A 19,930-nucleotide genomic window follows, 5' to 3' on the forward strand; every position below is an offset into this window, starting at 1 on the left:
GATGCTCTCTGGCCCATGAAAAACACTTGATGTATGCTGCTTGTAGCACTGCTCATGATATTCTGTGCACTTTCAGGCAGGGACAGTCCCTGGCTCACAAAGCTCACTGTTTATGTCAACACTTTGGCAAGATTTTTAAGAATATTTTAGATGGGGTTGTTTCTCTGCCTTTTAGAACAGGGATATTTCAAAGGTTTCTGTTTCTTGCAAATCTAGCTCCTATAGAGAGTGCTGCTGTTCGGCATGAACATTAGAAGATTGAATGCTTACAACACAAGGCAGCTCAGCTAATGGCAAAGTTATTCACAGCCATTGAGGAAAGGTTACCGAGTAAAGATAGCATTCCAGAGCCAGCCTCTTCTTTCTCAAGTCTATGTTGTTAAAAGTAATGGACAATAGAAACCCAAATCACTTTGCCATCTGGAACTTGAATTTGTTATTAATAGGACTCCAACAGTCACAATTAACTATGAATTAGACACCTTTTATACAAACACAATTGGTTCAAATTAAATGCACACTAGATCAATCATATCCACTGCATGTCATAGCTCTGTTACCTAAATTCAAAGTTAGATTACAAGTATAAGGTATACCCTATAGTCTAATGGTGGTAATTTAACTGAAAGTCCTACAGAATGTACTCATACACCTTATTTCCTTGTAATTATACTTGGCCTAGCAGGTTAAGGACATTGGTCCTTTTTTTTTTTTTTTTTTTTTTTTTTTTTTAAAAAGGGAGTTTGTTCTTAAGTATTTACTGTAAAATTGCCCATATTGAAGTGATCAAGAAACTTCCTCAACACAATAAGTAATGTCCAAATACAGCAAGGTTGTTACCCATTCTGCATATCAGGCTCAATTAATAATGACAACGACTAAATCCTGGCAACACTTGATCATGACCTTGTTAACAAATCCTGTGAGCTTATTAGGGTGATTTTTTTTTCCTCTCCCTTTTCTTTAAAGTGATTCTGCATGCTCAGAAGCCCACAGATGGGAAAGTAATAGAGCCTGCCTTCTGGGGAATAGCCAAGAGTCACCTGCTTTTTCCATTAGCAGCCAGTGAACTGTTATGCAACACTATACCTACCATCCTGGCAGCAGGTGAATATTTGTAGATCCCAAGGGACTAATCTAGTAATACTGTAAAATCCTGCTGTGAAACTTAGCAAACATATTATTTTACACAAAAAAATGACAAACTTTAAATATATATATACACTATCTTTTAAAGGTACAATTTTGCCTTTTTCAGCAGAAGGGTCAGCTCTCAATGAGAATTTTAAAATGTCTTTCAATGCAGAGTAAAGTCAGCTGTAATGGACTGGCTTGGAATATGTGCAGAAAGTTAACTAGTCTGTTATAACACCAAATAGATTTCAGCTTCCTCTGCCAGCCTTAGGCTAGATGGTAAAGGCTCATCAGTATCCCAGGCAAAATTTTGCATTACTATATCTCTAATGAAGATGGCAACAGTCTTTTCTGATTTTCAGCAAATATCTGAATGGTACACTGAAATATTTAGGTTAGTTTCATAATAAACCTTAAAATTACTAACAAACAGGCATTTAAACTAATGCAAGATTGAGATTGATTACCACATACCACAAAATACAAGCTTAATTAAACTAACACTTCCCCCCCTCCAAGCCAGCATCAGTTATGTATAGTTGGGCAATACATTATGTTATCGGGTAATATAACTAATGGATTATATCAGAGCCAAATCAAAAGACAGAGAGAGGGTTTTTAATCATTCTTTCTTATCAAAAAAACCCACTGAATTAATCTTGTACCTGTAACAAGCCACCTTCTCAATAACAGCATAATTACTCTATAACACTTCACCACTAGGGTTCTGAAAGTATAATACTCTTCTCTGCACAATTCCCACTCATTGCTCACTAACAGCAAAGCTATAAATCACTTTCCTGATGTGATATTTTTCCTTGTGTGATCTCTTTGATTTTTGTCGTTCAGGTTTTTTGTTTTTTTTAAACGGACATCTGAATTACTTACCCAGAATTCATATCCATCCTTATCCTGAGAGTTTTGGGGTATATTTTTAAAGTGTGTCCTAAAAGCATGACACGTATTACTGATGGAATAGCTGATTAGATGCAGGTAACAACGTGCTTGACATCTGCAGACAGAATCAGTGTTGTTTTTAAGTTATGATTTAAATGAAGTCCAATCTCAGTTGAAATATTTTCTTCAATGGAACTTTGGTGTTTAGCAATCCCCAAACATGCTACCAGTACCTAGAAAGGCAGATGCATCAAATAAACAAATTTAACTTAATCCTGAGACATTAATTAGACTGATTTGTTTCAGGTATTTGTACAGCTGCAAAGAAATTGTATTACGAAGAAATACAGCAGGAAGTCTTGGCTTCAGCATTGTGGGTGGTTATGAAGAACACAGTGGGAACAAACCTTTCTTTATCAAATCCATCGTTGGAGGCACACCAGCATACAATGATGGAAGAATTAGGTAAACTAATATTTAAATAGTACTCTTCATCTAAGAAACTCAAAAGGACTTCATAATATTCATAGAATTAAGTCTTAAAGTAAGGAGACTGTGGTCCAGCGTGACCAAGTGTCTTGCTGAAGGTCACAAACAGGGCTCAATTTCATACCAGTCCAATGAAAACTTCCATTGAAACCAGTTGAGTACAAAATTGGGCCCTTTTTGACAGAGCTGGGAATAGAACCTAAAATAGAATCCTGTGCTTTAACTTGCTTTCCTGGCAAAATATTATCAAGTGTATAATTACTAACATCTACATATAATAAGACATCTGTGAAATAGTGTACGTTATTTACAAAGGTTTCAGAGTAGCAGCCGTGTTAGTCTGTATCCGCAAAAAGAAAAGGAGGACTTGTGGCACCTTAGAGACTAACAAATTTATTAGAGCATAAGCTTTCGTGAGCTATGAAGTGAGCTGTAGCTCATGAAAGCTTATGCTCTAATAAATTTGTTAGTCTCTAAGGTGCCATAAGTACTGCTTTTCTTTTTGTTATTTACAAAGTAACAGTTATCTTAATTATGCATATACTTCTACATTGACAACTAAAAATGTAATTTAAATCCAATACTAGGTGTGTGTGATAAAATATAGGTGACCTGTGAATTCTTACACAGCATTTTACTGTTCAATAACCAGTTAATTTTACCTGGCACACACAGATCTGAAAGAAGAGCTCTGACTTCATATTTTCCTCCATATATATCTGATTTGTAAAGGAATGCCAGGAAAGAACAAATACATGGTAGAGTAAGAACACAAGGATTCTGTCAACAGCTTACCTTCAGAAGCCTCAACTTTTTCACACACACCCCCCTCCGCCCCCCCTTTGGTCCCTCTTAGTAGTTGCTATCCTTCTGGCAAAGTGATGAGACAATGTTATAGAGCCAGCCAAAGCAGCTAAATTGGCAAGAAAGTTTTCTGAGATCAGGATCTCTTCTTGGTTTTTAGTGTTTTAACTAAAATCTTATCTACATTTTTAATTTTCCAGATGCGGTGATATCCTCCTTGCTGTCAATGGCAGGAATACATCAGGAATGATGCATGCCTGTTTGGCAAGGATGCTCAAAGAACTGAAAGGAAAAATTACTCTAACTCTTATGTCCTGGCCTGGCACTTTTTTATAAAACACGTATTCATGGAAAAATGACAAATCATTTGACACAGAAAACAAGCTATTTACTATGGACATCAGTTTTCCGGTTAACTGTATATTTGTAAATAAAACAAAAAGTTTGTGAATTGTAAGTTTGCATGTCAAGACAGTCTTGAGAAAACATGGCACCTGTCAGAGTAACATGCACTTAAGAAAAAAGCAAAGCTACTGAAATTATAGATCAGGGTACAATTCTCATGTGTTTTAAGTTTGTATTTTTATATTTGATTCATGTTAATAATCAAAGTCCATTAAGAAGCAGCAGCAATTCTGTTCACTACTGTTTTCAATTTATAAAAAAAGTTACGGATATGTAACTTGGAAAAATATGTGGCAGTCTCTTGAAATGATAAACTTGAAATATTTTTGTAATGATTAAATCAGTTGACTGTTTCTACCCAACATGTGAAAAGCACTTTGATCAAATAATGTTCCTTTTCATGGTCAATATGATGCTGATATTTTCAAGACTTTCAAATATTTTGCTTGTTAGGATGTAATACTGTGAATGAGATTTTATTTCTTATTAAAAATAAACATAACTATTGTACAGACATGTTATTTTCTTCAAGAAAACCAGAAAAAAAGTAACTAATTCTTCCCAAAGTTTCTGATTAACCCAGCAAGATTAGGACTTCATATTTAAACATTATTTATCCATGAATTTTAAAAAATTAAGTATTGCCAGATTGACTACTAATTATCCACTTGGATAGTGGCAGTGTAAGTTTTGCTGACTCAAACCTTTTCTGGATAGAATATGTCCAAAAGTGAGAAGGTAGTTTATTTTCTTTGCTTAAACAATTGTAGGGGCCTCTATGGAAATTATCGATATTTTGAAGTCAGATGCTCTTTCCCATTAACTTTAAAGGGGAAAAGGATCGGGCCATTCATTTTTATTGCGATGTGGACAGCTGTCTCTCGAAAATATGCAAAGACCAACTTCATTTTACATAGGTCAGAGCAGCAGGACTGATAACTAGTTAACAGAAACCAAAAGTAGTTATCCAACCTCCAATCCTATGAGCTACTTAAATCATCTTCCTGAACTCACTCATACATTTGAAAGTTGTGTTAAAGGTTTTAACATTTTATATGTAACATAAATAATGGTCATACTCTCCAATCACATGAAAAATAATGTGCATATTTAATGTTTTTGCCATACCTTCCAGCAAAAGTTTCTCAAATGCCTCTCACTCTTCTCCTATGGCACACAAAAGGATAAGCTGTTTAGCTTTGCCCTTTGAGTTCATTATATAAACTTCAGAGATCCATTAGCACTGTTACGGATGTATTGGTATGCAGTAACGTGAACGCAAACCAACCTCAACCCAGGAGAAGAATAAACTTCCACGGTTCCTACTGGCTTAGGCAACAAGAGACCGAGTCCAGTATTTTGGGTGTAGGTTTCCTGTACAGTACTGCAACAGTACCACCCTCTAGACCTCAGAAGCCACAGCTGCACTTTGTCTTATAGTATCTTAAAAATAAGACAAAGTCAATCCATGAATCTTAACTTAACATGAAAAATTCACTCTTTTATTTTCAAAAAAACAAATTAACCTTATATTTTGTACTAACAGAACAAGATTAAGAGCAAAATTTCTTTAATACCCAGAAAAATAACAAGATTTATAGTAATCTATTTCTGGCACTAATATATGCAAGTAGGCAAATATCACACATGCCTATTCCACTGGAGCAGCTTCAGTGGTTTCCTGTTCAGGGGCAGGTTCACCACTAGCTTCTTTTCCTTCTTTGCTTCTTTTGGATTTTTTGTGTTTGTGCCTCCTGTGGCTGTCCCCTTCTTCACTGTCATGACGACGCCTGCTGTTACTAAGACAAAAAGAGAGGAAAATGCTCAGACAGATGCATACTCCACTATCAAACAGGCCCTCAAACATAATGCAAAGAAGCAAGAGGCAGATTTCTCATACAAGAGAACTGACACCTGCAGTTTTAATGTCATGTGCAGTACTTGAAAATGTGGACAAATAAGACTAGGAAGTGATCATCAGAACATAAATGTGCATCAATCAAGCTTCATTTTTAATAAATGGTTTATATGCATCCACACTTTTTTTTTTTTTTTTTATAAACTAGGAATGATAAATCCTCTCCCCTTTGCATATTCTAACTACAAGGCTTTATTCTTACAGCTTAAGAAAATCCCTACTGTAATTCTTTTAATGTTTTTGTTACTCCCCCTCACTTATGCTCCTTATACAAAGTATACCAGTAAGGTCAAGACAAAGGATTTTACACACTGCCCCAGCTGAAGCTGGTAGAGATGTTACACAGTAACCCTGGACCAACCTCTCTTGTCAGCTACACATCTTTTACATGGCAGATTTGCTGCAGACAGCAAATCAGGATCTTTGCAACCTTTTCAGGATACTCTAACTGTCATTTTTCTACACTATTAAAGATCAAACCTTCGAGATGATTTGTGTCTAGTCTCTTCTTTTTCTCTATGTCTCCTTTCTCTGTGTCGTTCCTCTTTCTCTCTGCTTGTTCTGTGACGCTCATAGCCTCTTTCAGCATATTCTCTGTACCTATATCGTTCTTCATCACTGATGAGAAGAAAAGAAAAATCTTTCACATGCCAGTGAAATGTTAAAGCAGCCGGGGGGGGGGAGGGGGGAAGGAAGGAACCACACATTCTAACATTTACACAACAAATGGCAAATCAAACTTAACGTATTTGTCAGAATTCATTAATACCATCTACAACGTATGTTTTAAAGTTGCTTAACCTAAGGGGTAGAATATAAGGATTGTTGTAATTTTAGATCTCAAGTCTTTGATATTTTGACATAAGGGTGTATTGGGCTGGGAAAAAGGAGAAGTTAGCAGCATCTTATTAAATATATGCACAGTTTATTATGCAGTAACAAACTTTGTATGAAAATCATAAGTAGTGAAAATTTATTATACTTAATCCTCATCTGGATGGTATATTATAGTTGTACAGTTTTGAGCTCACACGTTATAAATGAAGTTTTTGAAAGAATATACTAGCTATTTCTTATCAGCACCTCTGATGTGTTAAAAAGCATTTGAGCATGTTCAGTGAAATCTTCTGTAAGTCTTCGTGATGACATGCAGTAACAGCCATGAAGGAAGAAACTAAGTATATAGGAGGCATCAGTGTAAAAGATACTATAAAATATACAAGATCCTGTAAAATATTTAACTTTGGTAAGGCTTCGTAACATCTTAGTTTAAACGTGTACCGTAACATGTTCCTGTCCTACTAAAAACACACACAAAGTCAATGAAGTGTTCCATGAAATAAGAAGTTGATAGTAATACCTATTTGAGTTTAGTCCAACAGAAAACACAATAGATTTTAACATTATCTTCTTATGCACCCACTGCCAATAATATGTATCCAATCTACTTTCTCCTTGCTTTGAGATCTGCTTATGAAAAAGCTCTATGTAAGAGCTGGGTATTATTTATTACTTGGTTAAAAAACAGATGCAGTGTCATAGTTGCAATTTGACACCTATGCTGTTCAAAGAAGATAAATTGATTGAATAGCAACATGTCATATGAATTCTTAGTTTCCATAACTCCGAAAATAAAGGGGCAATCTTTACAAATTAAGATCCTGAAAGAAAACTACAGACTGATGTGACCCAACTTTTTGAGTCAGTAACTAGCTAAAAGGAATTAGAACTTAGAAGCCATTAAGTTAAAGCAAAAACTAAAGGTCCACATTTTCAGTCTATGCCAACATTTACAAGCAAAATATTGCCGACTTTTCCTTCGTGGTCAGAGGACCTTGTGTACAGAAGAATCCATGTGGCTCCACTAATGAGGAAGGATTTGGGGAGGCTGTGCAGGGAATGTGCCTTCTACATGCATTAGAACCCAGCTCCACAGATTCCCCACATCTCAGTGAAGTGAGAATTTGGATGAGAAAAGACTGATTTGCCACAATGTGTGTCCAGTAGCCATTTCTTTAATAGGACCACTGCATCTCTGACTACTCCAGGCCTGAGCATGGACTTGTGTGTATGTGTGTGTGTTGGGGGGGAGGAAATCAACACCGGAACAAGTACTGCCAAGTCTCACTACGGGTCTCTATATATTGCTTTACATGATTTTACCGCTGTGGAGCAGTAAAATTAGGACTGTTATTGGCAGTTAAATCTTGGGTAAAATCTGAAGTATTTCCTTGGAAGTTACAGAATACTAATTCCCAAAATATGACACAGCACTTTAACAAATGGAGAAATGATAAAGGAAGCCAAGGAATGTCATCTGTTTCTCCACAATGTTAAAATATTTCCTCTGTCAAAATATAGGACAACAATAAATACCATTGGTTAACTCACAGTAATGATTCATTGCTAAGTAATACAATTGGGTTGAATAACAATGTTCCTCTATATATTTTGCATTATGAAAACGTAACTGTAGTTACAACCAAAGATGAGGGAGTATACAAATTGATATAAAGCATGGTCTTATGTTGTGGGAGACACTATTTTAAATCTAAAAATACGTTTATTCAAAAGTATATGCACATTCACACTATGGCTCAAAATAAAACCTACAATTACAACATACCTAAACAAAAAATGATAGATAAGGAATTGATTAAGGCTTAAATCAGACTGTTCCATGACCAGTTTGAGGAGTAAGGGATAGTGCTTAATAAGCTACATGAAACACACAAGGTACTTATTGTGTTGAATCCACAACACACTCTCATTTCTCTTAGGTGCCCAACACCAGAATAAGGTGAAGTAGTTTTGCTAGAAAAAGAAATTTAGCTGAATCCCAATTGCAGAGAGAGTATAACACATTTGAAATTAATGAGTTTATCCCTCAATTTCCACTCTACTGTGAGATGCTGTGAAGGGAAAATTTCCATAACCAAACTTCCATTCCACTACGTATTTCCTCACATCACAGCCATTCCGCTGAGGGGAAAAAAAGTTGACCAATCAAACTCTCCCACATCAAACGTCACATGAATTTAAGCAGAAAATTCTGCAAATATCAACCCACAGTTTCCAAAACATGTCATACTGAGAGAGGGCATAGGTTAACAACACTATACAGGAGATAGGGCTGAATAAACTCAAAGAGGACATTAGGCCCTTGTGGAGTGGAGCTGCAGTGGGGCAAACATCAGTGTGGTACAGCACTTCACACATTTCCCAACCTGTGCATGTATACAGCATTAGAAACGCTAATTATTTATTATTAATTAATTAGCAATTATTTCTTAAGAATTAAGACCTGATGGATAGTTCACATTACTTTTCCAGTTCAGGATTTCAATCCTGATTTGGCCTAAAGTGGAAGCGTGTCCTAATCCTGAATAAATTTAGCCCATGTCTCAAAAACTAAACATGACTAGTCAGTCTAGTTATGAGAGGCTCAGCTCTGGAATAAAAGGGTTGTTTCAGCTTAGAATTGAGAAACAATTATAGATCTTATGGAAAGCTTACATAACATCTATCTAGCTCTAGATACTGCTTCAGTCCTTCACTTAAATGATCATCTATTTTAAAGTATATATCCCTTCTATTAAAAAGAGTAAAATATTTTAAATGTCTTATCATAAAAAAATGTTGAAATTGATAACATTGTAGGTTGAGATTATGAATATACTTCTTGAATATAAGTTATACTTCTATGTGCTTCAAATATTATAAATTATACACTGAAATTTCACCCCATGTCTAAAATCACAAAAATGTCATACTGGCATTAAAATGGGTAAGCCAAGTCTGAAGAGAGAGAAATTGAGTACCAAATTTGAAATGAGTGCATAACAATTCCCTCACTGAAGACATCCTTGAAATAGAGATGTTCAGCACAGTTCAAAGGGGTTAATTTGTAGCAAAAAACAAACAAAGCCAGAGAGAAATAAAATATAATTTAGTGGATTAAAAATTGCTGATTAAAGTCTAATGTAAAGAGTTAACTTTGGAATATGGAATGTTACCTCTGATGAGTTTAACGTAAGAAGTGAAATGCCTGCTATGCTTTCAAGTTTAAAAGATGAAGGCCAAAACCTTTTTCATCACACCTTTCTGATATTCAGTTTTTGACACAAAGAGCTATAGAAAATTATTTTAAAAATATTCCAGAGGTTTCAAAGTTGACACTATTTTTTTTATCCCTCTTATTTGACAGTTTGAGATCTTACTACCAAACGCAGATGACAAAAGATTCAGTGGGAACTACACCTCTACCCAGATATAGCGTGGTCCTCAGGACCCAAAAAATCTTACCGTGTTATAGGTAAAACTGTATTATATCAAACTTGCTTTGGCCTCGAGCATTTCTGCTATTAATAGTCACTTCTGGCCCCCTAACTAACCCCTCAGAACTCCCATCCCATTCAACCCCCCCCCGTCACGACTGCCCCAACACCTATCCACACCCCTGCCCCCCGACAGGCCCCCCGGGAATCCCACGCCCTATCCAACGCCCCGGTTCCCCATCCCCTGATCGACCCGCCACCAGAACCTCCGAACCATCCAACCCCCCCTGCTCCCTGACCGCCCCCTATCCAACCCCTTGGCCAGGCCTGGCACCCTTAACATGCCGCTCAGAGCAGTGTGTCGGAGCCAGACATGCTGATCCGCCAGAGCGCGCAGCCCCCCCCCGAGCGCTGCTTTAACGCGTTATATCCAAATGTGTGTTGTATTGGGTCGCATTATATCGGGATAGAGATGTATGAAAAATTCTAAACATGACCCAAACCAGCTTTTCTACATGCAAAACAAAAATCACAATTTGAATGGTCCAATATGTTGGGACCTTCCAGGCTATGAATAAATCCTGTGCCCCCCCACTGGCAAGCTAGGAATTACCGTCACTTTACACCTGGTTTCCATCTGTAGTCATTAGGCACTTCCTACTTGCTTGTAGGACCACATCCCTGAGATAGAGGATGAGAGAGTTAGCTACTCTGTGCAGTAACTGAGGTTTTTCGAGATGTGTCACCCTTTGGGTGCTCCACTTTAGATGTGCTGGCATCCCCTGCACCCCTGTGCCTGGGATTGCATATCTTTGGTAGCAGCGTCCCTTGGTCCGCATATGCGCTCCTGTCACACGCCATGAACAGCATCTATATAGCATGGTGCAACCTAACCACCCTGTTTCTTCGCCACTGCCGAGTCCATGTTTGAACTTCAAAGCAGAGCAGAGGAGGGCAGATAGTGGAGCACTTACAGGGACAAACATCTCGAAGAAACTCAGTTACTGCACAAGGTGAGTAACCCTCTCTTCTTCTTCGAGTGGTGTCCCTATAGGTGCTTTACTTTAGCAGTGTTGGAAGGTTGAGGCTTTGGAGCAGTATTGAAGAGTGAGGATAGGACAGTGTGTCCTTGTAATGTATTGGATGGTTAGTCATGGGTGATCACATAATGTTGTATGAATATGTCTGAGGAAGCCCAAGTGACAGCCTCACAAATGTCCGTTATTCAGGAAGGCTATTGAGGTAGACAGCAATCAGGTAGAATATGTTTGAGTTCCTGCTGAGGTCTGTAGATTATGTTGTCGATAGCAAAGGTGAATGCACCAAAACATCCATTTTGAAAATCTTTGCTTTGACATGGCAGATCCTTTTGACCTTTCAGTTGTAGAAAGGAATAAGCACAGTGATTGTCTGAATGATTTAGGTCATTTGAGATAGAAGGCTAAGGCTCTTCTTACTTCCAGAGTGTGTAGCATTGCCTCATGTTTGTTTTCATATAGCGTGGGGAAGAATGATGAAAGGTGGAGCGGTTGGTTCAAGTGAAAGAACGATAAGACTTTGGGTAAGAATTTCAGGTTGGGTTGTAATGTGACCGTATCCTTGTAGAAGACTGCATATGGGAGGTGCGCCATGAGGGCACCTATCTCACCTACTCATTGAGCAGATGTGATTGCTATGAGAAAGGCATTTGCATGGACAGGTGGATATCGGACCAGGAGGCCATGAGTTCAAATGGGGAGTTGGTGAAGCAGTGTAGGACTAAGCTAAGATCCCAAAACGGGGTTGGAACTCAAACCTCAGAATATTTTGGAGGGCCTTAGAAATCGTTTTGGCATGGGATGGGTAAAATCAGAATTGTCTTTTGACCATTGGAAGTGGAAGGTGGTGATGGCAGCCAGGTGTATGCAAATAGAGCTCAAAAAGAGAGTCTGGACTTCTTGAGTTTGAGAATTTGTGTAGGTAAGCCTGGCGAGTGGTTGCACATCTATTTTAAAGGATTTCTTGTACGTCCATAAAGCAGGTCATTTCAGGAGCTGAAACCAGGAAGGAGTCAGGCCTTCCGATGAAGAATTTCCAGGTTGGGGTGGAGAATTGTGCCTGCATGCTGAGAGAGGTGTGGCTCCGGGTGAAGGGTTATAGGAGGACAGACTGCCATGCACAGGAGATAAGGGTACCATATCAGTCAGGGCCAGTTCGGAGCTATCAGAATGACTCTGCCCTGTTCTACTTGTATTTTGTGCAGTACCCTGAAAAGAAGGGGAAAGGGTGGAAAGGCATAGAGAAGAGATGCGTTCCATGCAATAAAGCAGGTGCCTTCGAGGGACTGATGGCCAAGGCCCGCCCTCGTGACAAAATGTGAGCATCTGGCATTGTCGGGTGTGGCAAACAGGTCTATTCTCGAAAACCCCCACTGATTGAAAATCGGCTGTAGAGTTGGCAGGTGTATCTCCCACTTGTGATCTTGTGAGGACTTCTCGCTTGGGGAGTCTGCTGTGGTGTTCTGGTGGCCAAATATGTACATGGCAAAGATATGGATACTGTGTCAGATACACCTGTTCCCCAACCTTATGGCTTCAGTGCACAGGGACTAAGACCTGGATCCCCCTTAACCTATTGATGTAAAACATGCAAGAGACATTTGTCCATCAATACTCTGATACATGTGTTTTTGATTAATGGAAGAAAGTGGAGGCATGCACTGCATGCAGTGCAGACTGTACATAGATCTAGAAGATTGATGTGGGGCATAGATTCTGAAGGGACCATTCACCCTGTATTGTGTGGTTCTGTAAATGTGCACCCCAACCAAGGAGGGAGTTGTCGTCAGGAGCAATGACAGAGGAGGTTGGAAAAAGGGGACTCCCCCCTGCAGATGTTCTGGTGCTTTGTCCACCATTCTTCTAATTAAAGTTTGATCTTGAGTGGCACCGAGAGCGATTTGTTCAGGTTGTGTCTGTGTGGTAAGTAGACCGTTCAAAGCCAGTTCTGGAGGCAGTGCATAGGCAATCTGGAGTGTTTGACAATGAATGTAATTGCTGCCATATTACCGAGTAACTGCCTGCAAGTTCTGGCAGAGATCTGTGTACTGGTTTGCAACTTGGAAATTAGACTGACAATTGAGTTGAATCTGTGAGTTGGAAGGAAGGCTTTGTGTCCAACTGTGCTCTGATAAATTCCAGTTGTACTAGTGTCAGTACTGATTTTTGCGTGTTTGTTTTGAGGCCTAGACCAGAGGTTCATTGTCTCTCCTATGGCCTGGAGTGCATCATGTTGAAAGGGGGCCTTTATTAGGCAGTTGTTGAGATAAGGAAATATCATGACTCGTTGTTGTTTGCAGAAGTGTATTCCCACAGCTGCTAAAACCTTGGAAAAAATTCTGGGAGCTGTAGAGAGGCCAAAGGATAGACCTTGTATTGATAATGGTCCAACTGTAGGGCAAATCTGAGAAACCGCTGGTCTAAAGGGTGTATAGAGATGTAGAAATATGCATCTTGGAGATCGAGGGTTGAGAGCCAGTCCCCATGTTGCAAAGCTGGGATTATCAATTACTAATGTGACTATCTTGAAGCACTGGAGTTTGTTAACTTGTTGAGATACTTCAAGTCGAGGATAGGTCTCCATCTGCTGTTTTTCTTTTTTATTATGAAGTAGTTGGAATAAAAGCCTTTCCCTCTGTGATTGAATGGGACTGGTTCTATGGCTCCCAGTTGCAGAAGATGGCTTAATTCCTCCCATAAGAGATGGTTGTAAGAAAGGTCCCTGAAGAGGGATGGAATGGACTATCCCTTGTCTATAATTTCCAACCCCACTTGTTGGAGGTGATTGTCTGCCATGTTGGGTAGAATGGGTCAAATGGCTGCCAAACTGGTGAGATAATGTGAATGGTTGCTGTATTTGACTCAGGGGGAGAGCTCTCAGGGTCTCGACGTAACTTTCAAAACTGCTGCTTGGAGGTGGAAGGATGAGGAGCAGTTGACTGAGCTGAGCCCTGTTTATGTTTAGGAGGGGGTCTCTGATGTCTACGTTGTGTGCTGTAGTATCGTTAGGGGCCGGTGGTTTCATCACTCAGAGCCATATGTTTCAGTATGGATGGCGGAGCCAACTTGGAGGTTTTCACATTACCCTTGTCAGTCTCACATGGTGTAATCCTTTCATGTGGTCCTGCCCTCTTAGGGTCTTTGGGCCTGCCAATAGCGCCAGTACCAGAGGTACTCATGTGACAGAACAGCTACATCTCAGTGAAGAAGATATGGCAGCCACAGATCTCACTGGGAGATGGGGTGGCTCCTTGGAGTGTGAACCCAGGACGCATTTTTTGTCTTCTGGGCAGGAGAGAGCAGACTCTCTTCACAGCGCGTGAGAAGTCAGGGTCGGCAGTTGACGGTGGCAAGGGGAATCAGTGCTGCAGAAAAGAGATCCCAGGACAAGGATCTCAGGCGGACCGTAAGGTGTTCTCCATCATAATTAAACTTGAGTTTGAGGTCACAGTCTTTTCTGGCCTGTGCCTTTAAGTTAAGGCAGCGGTAGCAACTGCTGATATATGTGCCCCTCTTCCAGGCACAAAATGCAGCGGGAATGCCCATCACTCATGGGAATGGCCTCACGGTAAGAGAGGCACCTCTTAAAATCAGGGGATCTGGGCATAGTTCTGTGAGGGGAGAACTTCCGATTGGGAAGGTCTCTGGAATCTATACTAAGAAATAACAGGGAGGAAAGAAATTTTTTTTCCCAGGGAGAATAAAAGAGGAAAAAACTGCTAACAACTATCTAAAACGGAAACCTAAAACATCTAAAGGCACTACAACGAGCGATGAAGGGCTCTGATAGAGGCTCTGTCCCAGACCAAGGTCGGTTGAGAAGGAACTGACGGATGCTGGGTCACACAGTGGTATACAGTCGCCCTTACAGTCAGTGATGGGGATGAGCCCAAGAGGCACTGCTACTGAAGACCTCCACTCCCAGGCACACGTACACCAGCACGCACAAAGTGAAGCACCCTAGAGACATCATTCAACGAAGAATCTAATATTTAATCAGTGCCCTTTTTGAGAGAGAAATCCACGTGCAATAGGGTCCAGATAAGCTTCCTTTCGCTACCTCTTCTTAGGAGGTTGAAATTATTCAGGATGGTCTGCATGACATTCTCAGTCTAAAGTCACCTTGACTATAGGTAAAAAAACAAAAAATTAAGAGAAAGCAATAAAATGAGATTAAAAGAAACTGTATGCCTAGCATATTAGGTCAAACTCCGCAAAAGCTAATTCCAGATAAATACAATCCATGTTGTCAAAGTGAAAAAAAAAGCAATATCCTAGATTTCTAGAACGGACTCCTCTTTGTACCAGTTTCTTTCTAGCCCTCTAAGCAGGCCACAAGTCTGAGACTCAACCAACCAGGTATGTATCACCTTCCCTTCTCCCCAAGATCCAAGTTTTTTGTAATGGTTACCCTTTTTGTCATGAAAACTATGACAATCCATCATCCCATCAGGCACACAGCACTGGAATACATCAGCAATTCAACAATGAAATGGTTGATTAGGTATGCCACTGGAAGGGGAGAGATGAGGAGAAGTGGAATAGTTTATTCTCTGTACAATAACTATTGTTACCTATATCTGCCTACTATCATCATTCCTGTCCATCTCTGGAGTTATTCAATTTTCTCTCACAACCTAAAATTGTAAATGCCTTTTTATCTTGCTTGCACCTTAGTCACCCTGAAGTATAAAGGTGACTGGATCCTGGTATGTATAACAATTTTCTCTGGCTATACAGGTCAAACTGAATCTAGCTCACTGTGCACTTTTAGAGAGACAGGGCTTATTCCTTATTACTCCCTTGTATCTTTATTCTGCTGTATCTCAAAAATGAACAACTGACAGGTAAACATGTGTCACACACCCCTTTTCAAAAAAAGAAAAGGAGTACTTGTGGCACCTTAGAGACTAACAAATTTATTAGAGCATAAGCTTTCGTGAGCTACAGCTCACTTCATCGGATGCATTCAATCAAATGCATCCGATGAAGTGAGCTGTAGCTCACGAAAGCTTATGCTCTAATAAATTTGTTAGTCTCTAAGGTGCCACAAGTACTCCTTTTCTTTTTGCGAATACAGACTAACACGGCTGCTACTCTAACACCCCTTTTCAATAATTTGAAGCTGATTTTTTTTGCCCTGCAGAGTTGTGTAATATTGGACCTTAAAACAAGTCACTGGTGCAGCACTGAACAAATACAGCCAACCTTGGGCAATGGATCAGTGGGTCTTCAGAGCAGGAGCAGAGATTCCATGACTTTGGACAGAAGGAACCAACATTTCTCTGCCTAGCAGGTAGCTTAAAGTAATAAACTATGGGTATTTGAAGCTGCTCACATTCTGAATGTCAGAAATATTCCCAATGAGAGATGGATTAGTGTATAGAGGACAATCAAAGGTGTATGACAAAACACAGAACTTTGTAATAAAAAATTATCATGACTCCACTATTTTATCACATAGTTGATACCGTTGCATGTGCGCGCACACAATATTTGAACATACATACACAATAAGCGTTAGTACACCCTGCCCCACATACACCCACACGCATTTTATGCCCACAATTTTCAAACATGGGTGCCTAAAGGTCAACATCTGAATCCATATTTAGGCATCAAATCAGAAATGGGTATAATTTTAGAGGTTCTCAGAACCTACAACTGCTGTTCACTTCAATGACAGTTGAGGATGCTCAGCATACCTGAAAATCCCACTTCTATTTAGGTACCTAACTTAAGGCATCCACATTTGAAAGTTTTATCATATATTTTGCTAAAACCCTTAAAACTGATTTAAACAGTAGAATTCATTCTTTATAAGATACCCTGCTAAGAATGAGTTCCAATACAGAGAGGAAGTCAATCAAGTATTTGCACTTTACATTGTTAGTGATAACCAACTTTAAAATTGTAACTCGGCACAAAGGAAGAGATTGCCCTGAAGAGATTACAATCCAAGAAAGAAGGCACCATTTTGAACGGTAGGGAGCGGGATGTAAGCAAAATATGCACAATTTTCATATACAGAGGGGGGTAGTATGGGAAGAAGGTGGCAAGATGGTTGTGGGATCATTTTAAAACCATATTAACTTGCACATTTCCAGTAACATGCACTCGGGTTATCTTACACTGGTAAGAAATACAATAGAACACAGATTTTTCATTTGCAGGGCCAAATAAGGAAGTGCATATAGCCTCATTTTAGTTTTCCCGGCACAAAACATGATGCCTACTCGTGAGAGTATTGTTTCTGGTAGTTTTAAACCGAGAGGAAAAAAAAGACACCAATGGTAAGTATTCCTTCCCTGAAATTTAATGCATCTTTGCGATGTGTGAAGTTCTCGTTCCCTTCTTCCTCCTCACAGGTGTTTTTATTTTTGAAAAGTGAATGAAACTGTAAATAAGCTTAAAAAACAACATTACGGTATGTGAATTATCTGTCCTTTTAAATCTTCTCCCACCTTCTCTGTTACTCCCAAATCTACTTTTTACTAGTTAAGGGCCTCTTGGTTCCTTACATAGCAATGTGGCAGCAGCTTTGCTGCAGATGGTGGATAATTTAGTCACATTTAAAAAAAAAAAAAAAAAAAAGTTGAGGCCTCCTCTTCTCCCTCCTTTACTGATATCTCTGGCAGCAACACAGAGACTTCTCTGGGCCTGGAAGTCATTAAGGTTCATTTCAAGCACCCTTAAATGACCAGCCTTCTTTCTGGCCTTCAATCAAGCTGCCTGAGAAACAGATGTTTAAATTGGATTTAAGTTCTTAAACACTGACCCTGTAATTTGTAACACAGACACACTACAGGACCACAACATCACAATGTCAATGTTTGCACAAAATAAGAACTAAGTTTTCTTACACCTAATTTAGATCTTTAACAATTCTCTTATGCCTGTAATGACTGATAAAGATGATTAAAAAAACCCCATTTCTCTTAACTAAGGTAATACTAATTCCTGGTGTTTTGCTCAGGTTCAGCAACAACTAATCCTAAAATATTTTGCAACCACTAGAAAAGAATGAAATAAACTGCCTAAGCAAAATACGTTTATACTAACTTTGTAAGTCTATAGCCCTCAACATATTTGTGTCACATCCAATTCAACATTAAATGCTCTGTTCTTGTGCACAAAAACATACAGAAGATAGCAGTAGAGTCTAAGTTTAATCACTTAAAAAATAAAAATTATTAAAGAGTTGAAATGTCAATAAAGGAGTTATCTGTCTGACAACAAAAAGTTCTTGACCTTTTAGTGAAGCCTGAAGTTCACAAATAAATAGCTTGGACAGAACATTATTCATTCCCAACTACTCACAAAACCCACCGAACAAATCAACCCATCTTTAGCAGTCAGTAATACTACTATTTTAAATTAGAGTCAACTGTATGTGGACATTGCTCTTAGAAAAGATGAAGAAATTCCAATTGTAAAATAATAGAGAACCCACAGATTCCACAGTTGTTTTTGGAATTAATGAGGTCAAAGAGCTGCTTCTCTCCCTCATACACAAGCTTAAATCACATTCGTAATGCCTGCAGTTCTATAAGTAGTTAGTACATAAAGTATATTTTTACACTTCTGTTTTACATTTGGAAATTTTGGTAGTTTCCAACAGAAAACAAAGGGAGAAGAAAACCCACACCCTCTCGTCCCTTGAGAACATACAGCTGCACACCAAGGGTTTTAAGTGTTGAAGCACACTACCCAATATGGACACAACACTTAAATACAGTATTATAGTTAACTATTTTATTACTAACCTGTTGAAAACACTTGGAGTTGGGCTGTGATCACGTTCCCTCTCTCTCTCTCTGGTACGTTCTCGTTCCCTATCCCGATCCCGATCCCGATCCCTCTCTCGGTCTCTTTCTCTCTCTCGTTCCCTATCTTTCTCTCTTCGTGCATAATAATCCCACTGTTTGCTGGTGTCCACAAGACTAGGCCACGAAGGAGCAGAACCTGCAAGGTGCGGAAAGGTGACTAAAGAAAAAAATGCTGGTATTAGCAAGAACAAAAGCTGGTAAAATATAATATGATTCACTCTTGAAATGAGAGGGAGAGAGAGAGTTTTGCACATGTACAATTTTTCTTTCACAAGTCTATATATTACTTGAAACTAAGTACAGTATTTTACTATGATGGCAATCCAAGATCTCAGACACTCTTCTGTTGCATTTTAATTCCGAAGACGTATGGTTACCAGTGTACATTTTGTTTATTCAGATATAGATTACGCAGAATGTCTGAATTCTAGATCACTACAAATAAAACAGTCATGCAAACACTTCCTAAGAAGGGTCAGATTTTTTTTTATGTGATTAGCTTAGTTTTACTTTTGCAAAACAAGCAAACAGGAAATAAAACAGCCAGAACAAACAGATCCTTTTAAATGTTGTGGCTCTGAAAGTATAATTAAAAAAGGGGGAGGAAAGAGTGTTTCCTACTTTGCTCAGTTTAATTATTTTAAAGAAAAACATTATGTAAGTTAAAAGGTGCACAAAATAAAAATAGTTGCAACTAAATGTACAATTTTTGACAATTCCATATTTTCTCTCAGGAGTTCATATTCTACAATAGTAAATGTGGAAGTCTCTTCTGTAAAAAGAAAAGGAGTACTTATGGCACCTTAGAGACTAAAATTTATTAGAGCATAAGCTTTCGTGAGCTACAGCTCACTTCATCGGATGCATCCGATGAAGTGAGCTGTAGCTCACGAAAGCTTATGCTCTAATAAATTTGTTAGTCTCTAAGGTGCCACAAGTACTCCTTTTCTTTTTGCGAATACAGACTAACACGGCTGCTACTCTGAAACCTCTCTTCTGTAAGTTAGCCTTGGGGAAGCTATTATAACTAGCTAAAGGAAATAATTCTATTGTTTATCTCATACAAATATACCATTATAATAAACATTCACAAGAACCATTGTTACTACTAAAACATGTTACATTTTGAGAAAATTAAAT

General features: G+C 38.8%; 2 protein-coding genes across 29 annotated transcripts in view; one reads left to right on the forward strand and one right to left on the reverse strand.

Moving 5' to 3' along the window:
* The window catches only part of LNX1 (ligand of numb-protein X 1), a 126,054-nt gene extending 121,811 nt beyond the window's left edge, over window positions 1-4,243 (forward strand). For all 7 annotated transcript variants that reach the window (XM_038398605.2, XM_043513809.1, XM_038398604.2 and 4 more), the window contains 2 exons: window positions 2,338-2,496; window positions 3,525-4,243. In XM_038398605.2, the coding sequence (XP_038254533.1) occupies window positions 2,338-2,496; window positions 3,525-3,660 (295 nt within the window). In that variant the 3' untranslated portion in view covers window positions 3,661-4,243. The remainder of the gene's footprint in view (window positions 1-2,337; window positions 2,497-3,524) is intronic.
* Window positions 4,244-5,204: 961 nt separating this feature from the next.
* Window positions 5,205-19,930, reverse strand: part of FIP1L1 (factor interacting with PAPOLA and CPSF1) — a 74,865-nt gene continuing 60,139 nt past the window's right edge. For 15 of the 22 annotated variants that reach the window (XM_043513814.1, XM_043513813.1, XM_038398621.2 and 12 more), the window contains 3 exons: window positions 18,728-18,947; window positions 6,128-6,265; window positions 5,205-5,528 (listed from right to left, as the gene is read on the reverse strand). In XM_043513814.1, coding sequence (XP_043369749.1) covers window positions 5,381-5,528; window positions 6,128-6,265; window positions 18,728-18,947 — 506 coding nt within the window. In that variant the 3' untranslated portion in view covers window positions 5,205-5,380. The remainder of the gene's footprint in view (window positions 5,529-6,127; window positions 6,266-18,727; window positions 18,948-19,930) is intronic. The other 7 variants (XM_043513821.1, XM_043513817.1, XM_043513824.1 and 4 more) reach the window with 1 other exon arrangement.

The sequence above is a fragment of the Dermochelys coriacea genome, chromosome 4 (assembly GCF_009764565.3).
Source record: "Dermochelys coriacea isolate rDerCor1 chromosome 4, rDerCor1.pri.v4, whole genome shotgun sequence".
Lineage (NCBI taxonomy): Eukaryota > Metazoa > Chordata > Testudines > Dermochelyidae > Dermochelys > Dermochelys coriacea.